Here is a 12,714-nt window from a genome sequence, read left to right as displayed (position 1 = left end):
ATGGTTTCCTTAAGTTTAAGTTTGCATTAACTAATAGGGTTTAATACTGTCACAAATATATTTTAATGCTTAACAAATATGCAATACCTAAACCCCTGAAAGTTAAAGTAATTACAGTAGGATTTAATTTCAGTACAATGGGTACTGTAGCATTTTCACAAGACCTTGCCATAGTGGTGAAATTGGTGCTTACCTATGCTGGAGACAGTCTGTGTGTGCGATGAATGGTTCATGTGGTGGTTGCACATGGTTTCTATACATATACAATACCTAACGATTGTTTGCATAACGAGTGTCAGTGCTGTGAAACAATTGAACCTACACGTCCCCTCAAACAGTCCAAACCTTGGAGAATTGCACCTGCGTACACACTAGGGGGTCTAACTTGCATTCATGTTTGGTCAAGTTAGGCAGATTCTCTCTCACACAAACACTCACAAACACACACACTCACGCTCACACACACTCCTGAGACTCTGCCTTCTGTTGAGGAACACCTGAGGTTCTTCCTGATATTTACACCTTTTCCCTGGATGTTACATAGACACTTTCTTTAGGAGTCACAAAAATTAATTCATGAAATTGTTTTATGAAAAGTGTGTTTTTATTAATTAATGTACCGTATTTTTTGAAAAAAATAAAAATCCGATTTACAAACACAAAGCTCCCATTCTGGTGGGGTGCGCGTTATAGAAAATGCGGCTTGTTTTCTGAAAAATACGGTATATCTGTGATCATTTAGATTTGTCAAAGATTGATTTAAATTGGCCGGTCCTCATTGACTATGTAAGCTTAAGTCTTTACCTAACTGTCTCAGTCATGGCTATGTTTATTTTTTATACAAAAACATATTATGATGGTTATATTTGTTATATCTAATTCATTGATATTTCTTACATTATTAACAGTTTATACAATTCAATACAACATTCTTTGACTAACAGTCATTTATTAAACATTGTAGATGGGTGAGCCAAGGGCATGTTTGCAAAATCAAACAATGTTTACAGGTGTCTCCCTTCTCACCAATCATCCATAATGACAAATAACTGTGATAGCAAATCTATATGCAAGCAAGGGGGTGGGCCAGAATTTTGCCCAAGGAAAGGGTAGTTTGGTATCTATAAATACACAGATGAAAATACTTTACTCAAACCACAGAGATCTCCAAGGTGATTTTTTCCCCCTCTCTCTGTCTCTCGCTCTCTCTGTCTCTGTCCCTATGTCCCTCTGTCTCTCTCTCTCTTTCTCTCTCAACTCTCTCAACATTTTGTGTTATTGCTCTCCTCCAGGTTGAAGTAAGAAGATGCAGGCTCTACAAGTGCTCTCACTGACTCTGCTGTCCGTCCTGGCAGCCAGCGCTCAGACCTTTGTTTCTGGAAAATGCCCCAACCCTCCCGTCCAGGCCAACTTCGATGTTGCCAGGGTAACTACTTTTAACAATATCTAATCAAACAGCATCCACCATAGTTTAGTAGATGGTAACAACTAGGGGTTGGGGAAAAAATCGATTCACATTTGATTCAGTCTTCTAGCAATTCACATCGATTAACGAATGTAAATGTTAATGTTTTTTTTTTGGGGGGGGGGGGGTTGTAATGTAAATTCTTTGTTTATTTTATAATTAATTATTTTTTAATTAAAAATCGCAAAAAATCATCAATCGATTTTTTATCGATTTGTGACCCCAAGAATATATTCGAATCGAATCCTGAGGTACCAAAAAAAAAACAACCATAGTAACAAAATCAATAGATTTCCTACGGAGGCTAAATGAAACATTTCAGTCTTGTTGACCTGTAAGTTAGTCATCCACGTTAGTACCGTGAAAAAGTAACATATCTTGACATTGTCTTTAACAGTCCACCCATGTGTCGAAAAGTTTTTTTATTTTATTTGATGATATATTAATGTGTTCTGCAGTACGTGGGCAGGTGGTATGAGATCGAGAAGCTGCCTGCCATCTTCCAGAAGGGGGAGTGTGGCCAGGCTACCTACAGCCTGAAGAGCCCTGGAGCGGTTGCTGTTCTGAACGAGGAGCTGCTGTGAGTAGAACACACTGACCTTTAAACTGGAAACTTCTGTCAGTCATACTAGGGATATTTTATTTCTATGTTCTACATTACATTTTACATTTAGTCATTTAGCAGACGCTCTTATCCACAGCGACTTACAGTAAGTACAGGGACATTCCCCCGAGGCAAGTAGGGTGAAGTGTCTTGCCCAAGGACACAGCGTCAGTTGGCATGACCAGGAATCGAACTGGCAACCTTCGGATTACTAGCCCGATTCCCTCACCGCTCAGCCACCTGACTCCCATGTTCTCCCTCTTTCTCTCTCTCTCCCTCTCTTTCTCTCTCTTACTTTCTTTCTCTCTCTCTTCCCTCAGTCTACCTTGACTAATCCAGTTGCCTTTCTGTCTCTTCTTCTCCTTCAGGGTTGATGGGAGAGTCAATGGTGTCACTGGCACTGCCAAGGTCAAGGACCCAGCCGAACCTGCCAAGTTGGAGGTCAGCTTCTTCGAGAGTAAGCACTTTTCCTCAGACCTCCACAGTTGGAACCACAGAGTACGGGCTTAGACGTTGATTTGGAGCAAAAAGAGGTGCTACACTGCAAAAATGCACTGTCAAATTTAAGGACAAAAATATCAGTTATTAGCTTGCTTATGCTTACTGTAAAACAAGTACATCTGGCTGCCAGAACAGTAAGAAAATTTCACTTGAGAAGATTCCTTAAAATACAGTTTTTCACAATTGCTAAAACACATTTCTTGAAACAGTAACCCACTTTCTCAAAACTGTAAACACAAAACCTTATCTTCAAGCACTATTTACAAAACCTCTGAATCCTCTTGCAAAATGAAACTTTCGCCTCAAAACAGATTTACCTGTGCTCAAAATCAAACACTGCTCTCAAATCATAAACAAAGTGATCAAAATTATATACACTATCAAGCAGTCAGTAAAAAATACACCAAAAATTAGAAAACACATTGTTCAAAACATTTACATTTATTCATTTTACATTTTACAAAACATATAGTTCAAAACATATAGTTCTCAGGGAGAACTATATGTTTGCGTGTTACATTTTTATGTAATCTAAAAAAAAAATCATATTTATCCGTCATTGTCTTTTGATGAACAAAAACATGTTTTATCATAGTAGCTCAAAATTGATCAGAAATTACTACTCTGTTTTGCTCTTTGCAATTTGTTTGTTCTTTCTCCTCCTTGTACCCGTATACAGTACTGTACCCTGCATCTCACTCCTCACAACTCACTCTTGTTCTTTGTTGATATGAACCTGCAACCAGTCAAAATCTATTGAGCAGTCAGTACTGTTCAATAGAACAGTACTGCACAATGTTCAGGGCCATACAACATTTGTTCATTGTACAGTATACAGCCTAAAATGCACTGTACTACAGTATACAATACTACGTGAAAGGGACAAAAATCTAAGAAGTAAACATGTGATCAATGTGCTTCTTCTTGTCTTTGGGCTGGGTTAGGCCAGAGCACTTTGTCGACATCACAAGCAATATTTTCCCACCTTCAACAACCTGTTTGCTCTCTGAACTGGCTTATATTGGTTGTGTCACATCATTTGAAACAAGTGAAATCAATTTTGAGTGGTTGTGTTTAGTCAATGACATGTTTTCTCTATTTGTATTTGATTGTTGCCATTTTTGTTTACCAGTGTGGATGACATGTGCATTAGAGTGCAGAATGTGTTTTAAAAATGAGAATGTGTTCAGAGTTTTGCTGAAGATTCTAAGTGACATCTGCAAATTGTGTTTTACCATGTGAAATGGTTTAAGGTATTGACAACAGACAGGCACAATTACCTACATGAGGCTCAGGCAACTGAGAACTTTGTTCAGCCAATGGGTTTTAGTGTTTTAGCAATTGAGAAAAACTGTTATATGTGTAATTTTTTCTTAAATTAAGTCATTAGATAAGCCATTTATACTAGAAACAAGTCCAACTAGATTACAAATGTTGAAACAAGATTATTATTAGATGTACAGTTTTTGCGGTTCACCTTGTTTTGTCTCTCTCTCTGTGTCATACAGACCAGCCCCCAGGCCCTTACTGGGTGCTGTCCACTGACTATGATAATTACACCCTGGTCTACGGCTGCACGGACTACTTCAACCTGTACCACGTGGAGTTCTCCTGGATCCTGAGCAGAGAGCGTACCCTCTCCGCCAACACCATGGAGGAGCTGCGCAGCATCCTGAGGTCTCACAACGTCAGCGTGGACAAGCTACAGGTCACGGACCAGAGCGACTGCAGCAGCATGCCCGAGTAACCGGGACTCCTGACCTCAGAGGGGGAAGAGGAGGATGGATGGGTGGATTTCCAGACACGGCATGCATATATGATGTGGTTGATGTTCATTGACTGTGTCTGTGCTGTACATGTGATATCTGTGCATCGATGCAATACAACTGCAACTGGAAAAGAGACTGATGTTCTGCTTACTTATTTGAGGTGTTTTATATATATAATAAATATATATCCTTTCCTGAATCTTCACGTTCTTCAAATCTTAGAGATGGCACTTGTGTTCACTAGCGATCTGTAATAAGAAAATGTTGGAGTCAGATGATACACGGTCAATGTATTATGAGGTTTAAAAAGTGGGCATTTCTTATAAGAAATCTACCTCAAACACATGAAATCAAGACATTATTTTACAAATAATTTTCAGCAATGCATTTAAAGGGTTCTGTTCTCTAGATTATATAAACAACTGCAGATACATGATGAAAGGGTCTAATCAGACCACAACTCATCCTATAAACTCAACTTCATGTCAGTATTTACTCTTTGTCTGATGCACTTGGTATATTTGGATAGTTCCACCATACTTCAAGATACCTGTAATAAATTGACTCTTAAGCTACTGTGGAAAAAAAAAAGTTTCTAAAGGTTTTACAAATATTTTCACAAAAAGTTCCAAAGGTTGAAAGATATTTTCAATAAACAGTTTCAAAAGGTTGATTTAAAAAATCTTTTTTTTCCAAACATAGGTTTGCATCATTGATGAGTACTTGATGAGGACTCTACTATACTCTACTGTACTCTATTGTACTCTGCTCTGCTTGACTCTACTCTGTTTTCGGCTTCTCTATTCTCCTCTCTCTTTCAATGTGGAATTCTATGAGTCCTTCTATGTGGAAAAAAAAGTTTTTCTGTCACATGCTACTTTACACAACATAGGAACATTTCCTGATGTGACAACCACTGTCAGGTAACAATGTTTACAAACATGCCACTCATTAGAAAGGCTAACCAGAGGCCTGTTTACGATATATAACATCTGTTTGAACAGGTGTGTCCTTCTCATGCATTCTCTATCTTGAGGACACTTTTGAGATAGCCCTATTCAAATTGACCCCCATGATCAGGCTAAAACAACAATAACCTTGTAGTATGGGACCCATACATCTCCGACCAGATGCCATTCCAGTTGCACATGCTGATTGGCCCAATTATACTGCATTTGAAACAAAACTAAGTAAGACAAAAGACAAATACTCAGTGTTGCTGAATATAAAACAAACACAACACAACATGAACGTGGTGTCATTGTACGTTTGCGCCGTAATTTTGTATTTTATTACAAACCATCATTTTGTTAGTAAATAAGCCAAACTCCATATACCTGCGGAGTAGTCGTCGTAGCTCGCTAAGCGGTTTAGCGAGATAATTTTCAGGCTAAGATAAAAAAAAAAACTATTTTTGGTTCGTGGAAGCAACTTTCGATAAATCACCATAGTAACATCAATTAGCACTAACCTGCTCCAGAGCAGGCTAATGTAAGTGTAGCTGGATAAGCTTGCCACACCCCAAGAAAATAACATGGCAGCTCCCTTTTTGAAAGACACAGTTGACCAAGGAGCTATATTCTATTTCGATTACCTTTCCATATAGAGTTCTTCGCGATCGCCAAGATCCTTTATTTCACACGGATGAGTTCTTGTTTGAGCGTTATCGATTCAGCCGACAAGGACTCATTTATTTGCAAGACCTTCTCGGGCCGTACATTGCAAATATCACACGCCGCAGCAAGCTTTATGCTTTATTATGAGCGTATGCTGTATGTGAATATGTAACGCTATGTTTTAGGAAACGTCTTGTCTTATCTTGTGCCTGTGCTTTTTATGTTTCACTGTGGGAGAGTGGGAAACGTCATATCGATTCCTTTTTATGTCTTGACATGTGAAGAAATTGACAATAAAGCTACTTGAAACTTTAACTGTGCTTCAGACTCTCTGCATAGCCTTGAGGTTTTTTGCGTCAGGTACATTTTTATACAGTATAGGCGATGCAGAAAACATTGGCAAAGCCGCTGCATGCGTTGCTGTAAGAAAAGTGTACTTGGCGCCTAACCAGCTGATGAATCAATTCATCATATTCCCTGGCCATGTCCCAGGCAATGAAATCAAAGAGGGATTTACACATAGGCCTACATGCATATACACATATATAGTACATGATATAAGCGCTTTCAGTACCTCCTCAGTATATCCTCAGTGTCTATGAATTCGTATCAATTAGATACTCTTTGGCCTTGTTTTTATCTACTTATTCTGAAAGAGTTGAGATCATTATTTTCGCTAGCAAGATCTCATTCGATGATTAATTTCCATTAAGCCTAATGCCAGCAGGCACCTTTAAAGAAATGTGATCTGATTGATTGGGGTAATGAGGAACTTAAGATGAGCCTATACATTTTCCCAAAATTTACGCATTTAGCTTATCGGCAATTTTTTTGCCAAGCTGCTTGTCTTGCTCTGGCAGCGGTGGCGGTGTTTGACTTAGCCATGATATGCTTATTGTCTTCGTAGAGACTCATTATAATAGTTTGCTCGGATGGCGAGAATATCACCGCTCTCTCTTTCGTCTTTTCCACCATACCGTTAGAAAATCACGGTTTTGGTGATCGAACTTTCCTGCCTTTTGAAGTAGGACGTGCACGTGCAATTTCCCTGATAAGTTTAGCCTGATTGAAATTAACCACATGATTTGGATGCGGATAAGCCGTTGACAAAACGATATTTGCTGTTCTCAATCAGCTCGCTAATGTTAACGGGCTAAAGGGACAATTGATTAGCTTCAACCCTTACAACGGACGGGGCCAGGCCTCCTTGACATCAATGGCCCAATGTGATTTAAACAATTGAAAAATCTTGAAATATGCATATGCAACATATGTTTTGAAACAAAGTATGACTCTCACTCTCTGCGACAGCCTGATGTGAACGTGAAGGGGCGGGACTGAGTTATGCATCATCAAAACAGGTAGTGTGTTTTTTCTTTAAAAACTGCGATGAAATCAGATTGATCTCTACCCTGAAGTGCAGGTAAGGAGTCTCGTCTCTCTGTGTCTCTCTCTGTGTCTCTCTCTGTGTCTGTCTCTCTGTCTTTGTGTCTCTCTCTCTTTCTCTATCAACCTCTGTTCACATTTTGTGTTCACATTTTGTGTTATGTAATTTCTGTACAATGGATACTGTAGCATTTTCACATGACACCTTGCCATGTAGTGGTGAAATTGGTGCTTACCTGTGCTAGAGACAGTCTGGGTGTCCGATGAACGTGGCTACACATGGTTTCTATACATATACAATACATAAAGATTGTTTGAATAATGGTTATACAAGTGTCAGTGTTGCGAAACAGTTGAACCTTCACATGCCACTTTAAACAGTACAAATGTTGGAGCATGACACCTGTGTACACACTAGGGGTCTCACTTGCATTCATGTTTGGTAAAGTCAGACAGACTCTCACACACACACACTCTCTCACACACACACAGACACACACACACACACACACACAAACACACTCCTGTGACTCTGCCTTCTGTTGAGGAACACCTGAGGTCTCTCCCTTCTCACCAATCATCCATAATGAGAATAACTGATAGCAGGTCTATATGCAAGCAAGGGGGTGGGCCAGAATTTTGCACAAGGAAAGGGTAGTTTGGTATCTATACAGATGAAAATACTTAACTCAAACCACAGAGATCTCCGAGGTGTATTTTCCCCCCTCTCTCTCACTGTCTCTCCCTCTCTCTGTCTCTGTCCCTCTCTCTCTCTCTTTCTCTCTCAACTCTCTCAACATTTTGTGTTATTGCTCTCCTCCAGGTTGAAGTAAGAAGATGCAGGCTCTACAAGTGCTCTCACTGACTCTGCTGTCCGTCCTGGCAGCCAGTGCTCAGACCTTTGTTTCTGGAAAATGCCCCAACCCTCCCGTCCAGGCCAACTTTGATACAGCCAGGGTGACAACTCTATGACTATCTAACTAAGCAGTATAAAGTACTATTGGTTTGAAGGGATCTGTAGCTCTCAATTAACCACTTTTACATTGACATTTACATTTAGTAGACGCTCTTATCCAGAGCGACTTACAGTAAGTACAGGGACATTCCCCCGAAGCAAGTAGGGTGAAGTGCCTTGCCCAAGGACACAATGTCATTTTGACATGACCAGGAATCGAACTGGCGACCTTCGGATTACTAGCCCGATTCCCTAACCGCTCAGCCACCTGACTCACTTTTCCTCCTTAAATGAAAACAAATCTCCACATACAAACCAGAACAGACATTGTCTTACCAGTCTACCCAGTAACATTGTCATGTTGTCCCTTAACCTCTGCAGTACCTGGGCAGGTGGTATGAGATTCAGAAACTGCCTGCCGTCTTCCAGAAGGGGGAGTGCAGCCAGGCTACCTACAGCCTGCAGAGCCCTGGAGTGGTTGCTGTTCTGAACGAGGAGCTGCTGTGAGTAGACTGACCCCAAACGGGACTTCTGTCAGACACGGTTAGGCATTAATGGTGCTTCTTTTTTCCTTGCTCTGGCTCTCTTTTTCCATCTCATTCTCTCTCTCTCTGGCTCTATTTTTCCATCTCATTCTCACTCTCACTCTTTCTATGCTTTCACTCTCTCTATTCTCTTTCTGTCAGGGATGATGGAACCATCAACGCCATCTCTGGCACTGCCATGGCCATGGACCCTGCAGAGCCTGCAAAGCTAGGAGTCAGCTTCTTTGAGGGTAGGGATATTATAATCAAAATACCTTTTCATTTCAAAATCATCTCAGACAAATTCCATAAATGTTCAGCAAGTTTGATTTCTGTATTCCTCTTTTCTTTTGGAGCAAAATTACAACCCCCCCCCCCCCTTCACGGTTGTTCATCACCCTCCCCCCCCCCATGCAGGCTCCCCTCCTTCTCCTTACTGGGTGCTGTCCACCGACTACGACAGCTACACCCTGGTCTACGCCTGCACTGACTTCCTGGGCCTGCTGCACGTGGACTTTTCCTGGATCATGAGCAGAGAGAGGACCCTCTCCGCCGACACCGTGGAGGAGCTGCGCAGCATCCTGAGGTCTCACGGCATCCCTGCTGACAAGCTCCGGGTCACCGACCAGAGCATCTGCAGCAGCATGCCTCAGTGACAGAGAGACTCCTGAGTGAGGGAGAGGAGTTGGAATACTTGTAATGATTTTCCTGTCCTTTGATTCAATGAACCTCCCTTATTAAATGTCTTAATAAGATGTGCAACTGGAAAAGAGAGTGGTGTTCTGCTGTCTCATTTGAGGTGTTTTATGTTTTCCTGAATCTTCACATTTCACATGGTTCAAATCTTAGAGAATGGAACCTGCGTAAACTGGCATTCTGTCATGAGGAAACTTTGGAGTCACATGATAGGCCCGTAAAACAAAACTTAAGAAGGGTAATGGATGTTGTTGATCTTTGGGTTATTGTGGGTAGTCCTGGTGTCACGCTACTTAGTTAATAACAAAGTGTGTTTGTTTTAAGGCGCTTTGCGAACTCTGTATCACAAATAAAGCTGCTTTGTTTCTCACGTCATAAGGACATGATGAAGTACAAGATCTTTACATAAACAATCAAGTGTACTTCACATGGTTTACTCACTAGATGGCGCTATGAGTTAGATTGAGGTTTAGCTGTTTGACTGACCAACACCTACACACTATACGGTCAAAAGTGTGTGGCGGACACCTGCTCTTCAAACCTCTCATTTCAAAATCATGTGCATTAATATGGACTTGGTTTCCTACTGTGTTTCGAAAACTGCCTTCATTTTTCTGGGAAGGGTCTCCCAATGGGAACACATATATGGGATTTGCTTCCATTGAGCCACTAGAGCATTAGGGTGGTTGGACTATGATGCAAGGTGATCAGACCTGGCTTGTAGATGGAGCTGGAATTCATCCCAAATGTGTTTAATGGTGTTTTGGTCAGGGATCTGTGCAGGGCACTCAAGATTTCCACAGCAAACTCGACAAAACATTTCTATAAGGACCTCGTTTTGTGCCTTGGGCCATCATCAAGCCAAAACACAAAAAGGCCTTCCCCAAATTGTTGTCACAAAGTTTGATTCACAGAATAGTCCCGAATGGCATTTTGTTTGAGCAAAAGTTAGCTTTAGCATTAACATTTCCACCTGCAGAAGAAAGAGATCCAGCACAAAACCATCCAGCCTTTTAAAGTAATAAACCTGATGTTGCTTCTCTATTACTCTGCAACTCATTTGAATGCATTTTATATTAGTATTGTTTAGTACATTTATGTTGTCCTTTAGTTTCAAATTCAGATTCAGTTAATTAAAAGATACAGTCCAACACCGGTTTATCCTGGGCGTGACGTGCTCAAAGCCTGTTTAATGTATGCATTTGCAAACAGGATTAGGCTTTGACACAGTGTCCAGACAGTTTTCATCCAAGTGAAACCAACTTAAGGTGTAAGGCACAACTAAACAGTATGTATTCTTGACTTAATGGACACCAAACTGAGAGAGCTGCAGCTAGTCAATCATTAGCAACTAGTTGTCGAATTGAGAAACAAAAAATCCAAAATTACCCATGGAATATGTAGGCAGAGCTGTTTTTAAGGTTAAACCTCTTCTGATCCCTTCGCCTCACTGTGACACCATAATACTGGGTGCAAACAAGCCGGTTAGAAATCCCCCGGTAAAAAGATTACATCTAGGAGATTCTTAAATTAGCGGTTTAAATGTCTTAATACTCAGTTCACTTAACTGCTAAATCCTTTATTAGAGATTTCCTTTTTTGGTTCAAATCAGCACTGTCTTGACAATATGGCTGTCTAGTCCACTGTCCAGACAGGCAGACATACTGTCTAAGTTTGTTGTCATGGCACCCAAGGAAGAAACAGAATGGTTGTTGGTCTCCATCGAATTAATCTTGAACAACATTTAGTATTCAGATCCATTTGAAAAATGTTTCAGAATCAGGAATTCCATATAGTTGTGTAGGTGTGGAAAAAATCACTTATTTTAATGTATTCACCCCAAATCCAAATAACTCATGTGTGTTTGCGTGCGTGTGTGTGTGTGTGTGTATTTAGTCAGGTCAGCAGAGGTGTGTGTGTGTGTGTGTGTGTGTGTGTGTGTGATGTGCATAGCAGCAGTGTAATGACCCCTGAGCCTGCTTAGCCCCCCAGGGGAGCAGCATGCACGCTGGAAGAGACACACCGTTGCCTGTCTGCCCCCGAGTAGAAACACCCTTAACCCACCCAACCCACACACCTAGCTGCAGACTAAGACCCTTTATCCTTTAAGCACAAACAAAACATAACTGAAGCAACTGCAGGCCTTGCTGTAAACATGTGGTGAGCACAAACTGCCAGATTAGGAAGTCTGGGAGGATGATCCCGGCAACACGTTTAGGAGGATTTCTCGCAAATTACCAGCTAGCATGTTTTGGCCAAGAAGTGACCATGTGGAGTCTCATCTTATGAGTACTCAAATGAGACACATGATGAAAACAAAAAAACTATAGTCAGCCCCCCTTTACCCCCCCCACTCCCCCCACTCCACACCCCACATTCCCCACTGACCTCTTCACTCACCACACTCCACACCCAACCCCCCTATTGACCACCCCACTCCCCACTGACCCCCCACTCCACACCTGACCCCCAACTCCACACCCAACCCCCCCTCCCCCCTCCCCCAACTCCAAACCCAACCCCCCCCCTCCCCCTCCCCCAACTCCACACCCACCCCCCTCCCCCAACTCCACGCCCAACCCCCCCCCACTCCACACCCAAGCCCCCCCCCACTCCACACCCAACCCCCCACTCCCCACTGACACCCCCACCTCCACCTGACCCCCCCACTCCCACCTGACCCGCCCCCTCCACACCTGACCCCCAACTCCACACCCAACCCCCCCTCCACTCCACACCCACCCCCCCCCCAATCCCCACTCCACACCTGACCCCACCGTACCCACCAAACCCTCCACTCCCCACTAACAGCCCCATTCCCCAGCCGACCCCCCCCCCCAGTCCCCACTGCCCCCCCCAGTCCTCATCCTGAGGCATCCCCCTGTTCCCTCTCTGTATTTGGCTATCCTCTTGTCGGAGTCTTCTTTTTTGCCATCGGAAGAGGAAGCTGAGCATTTAGGTGTCTTAACCGCGGCCTAAAGTGCTAACAAGGGATTAGTGAGGTAAATGTTGAAAGAGGGTTAGCCTCCATGCTTAGGCCACTACTCCTGCAGTAATTACACTTTAGTGCGGGGTCCAGCGAGCAGTTGGACAGGAGATCACAGTGATGTCAGGAAAGGGAGGGCTTAACTGAGGAGATAAAGGCAGCTAATAGAGATGAAATCAATCTGTATTTAAAGGTCTTTTTTGGTTAAGGCT

The 12,714-nt window shown here is 42.2% G+C and overlaps 2 protein-coding genes across 2 annotated transcripts; both read left to right on the top strand.

Annotated features, from left to right (window-relative positions):
• Positions 1 to 1,160: 1,160 nt before the first annotated feature.
• LOC136959602 (apolipoprotein D-like) lies at positions 1,161 to 4,470 on the top strand. The gene is made up of 5 exons (XM_067253998.1): positions 1,161 to 1,172; positions 1,293 to 1,426; positions 1,924 to 2,045; positions 2,438 to 2,526; positions 4,079 to 4,470. The coding sequence occupies exons 2-5, from the start codon at positions 1,307 to 1,309 to the stop codon at positions 4,315 to 4,317; spliced, it is 570 nt and encodes a 189-aa protein (XP_067110099.1). The 5' UTR covers positions 1,161 to 1,172; positions 1,293 to 1,306; the 3' UTR covers positions 4,318 to 4,470.
• A 3,708-nt stretch (positions 4,471 to 8,178) lies between these two features.
• On the top strand, positions 8,179 to 9,582 carry apoda.2 (apolipoprotein Da, duplicate 2). Its single transcript, XM_067253520.1, has 4 exons — positions 8,179 to 8,298; positions 8,678 to 8,799; positions 8,983 to 9,071; positions 9,238 to 9,582. The coding sequence occupies exons 1-4, from the start codon at positions 8,179 to 8,181 to the stop codon at positions 9,474 to 9,476; spliced, it is 570 nt and encodes a 189-aa protein (XP_067109621.1). The 3' UTR covers positions 9,477 to 9,582.
• Positions 9,583 to 12,714: the final 3,132 nt, after the last annotated feature.

This window comes from Osmerus mordax, chromosome 16 (genome assembly GCF_038355195.1).
Source record: "Osmerus mordax isolate fOsmMor3 chromosome 16, fOsmMor3.pri, whole genome shotgun sequence".
In the NCBI taxonomy this organism is placed as follows: Eukaryota; Metazoa; Chordata; class Actinopteri; order Osmeriformes; family Osmeridae; genus Osmerus; species Osmerus mordax.
Note: the sequence above shows the minus strand (reverse complement) of the source record. Positions and strands in the feature narration are given on the sequence as shown.

Excerpts from the sequence above, each read along its gene's own strand:
- LOC136959602 (XM_067253998.1), top strand. The coding sequence starts at position 1,307 with ATGCAGGCTCTACAAGTGCTCTCACTGACTCTGCTGTCCGTCCTGGCA. Across the intron at positions 1,427-1,923 it reads CCAACTTCGATGTTGCCAGG|TACGTGGGCAGGTGGTATGA; the intron begins GTAACTACTTTT and ends TGTGTTCTGCAG. Across the intron at positions 2,046-2,437 it reads GTTCTGAACGAGGAGCTGCT|GGTTGATGGGAGAGTCAATG; the intron begins GTGAGTAGAACA and ends CTTCTCCTTCAG.
- apoda.2 (XM_067253520.1), top strand. The coding sequence starts at position 8,179 with ATGCAGGCTCTACAAGTGCTCTCACTGACTCTGCTGTCCGTCCTGGCA. Across the intron at positions 8,800-8,982 it reads GTTCTGAACGAGGAGCTGCT|GGATGATGGAACCATCAACG; the intron begins GTGAGTAGACTG and ends TCTTTCTGTCAG. Across the intron at positions 9,072-9,237 it reads AGGAGTCAGCTTCTTTGAGG|GCTCCCCTCCTTCTCCTTAC; the intron begins GTAGGGATATTA and ends CCCCCCATGCAG.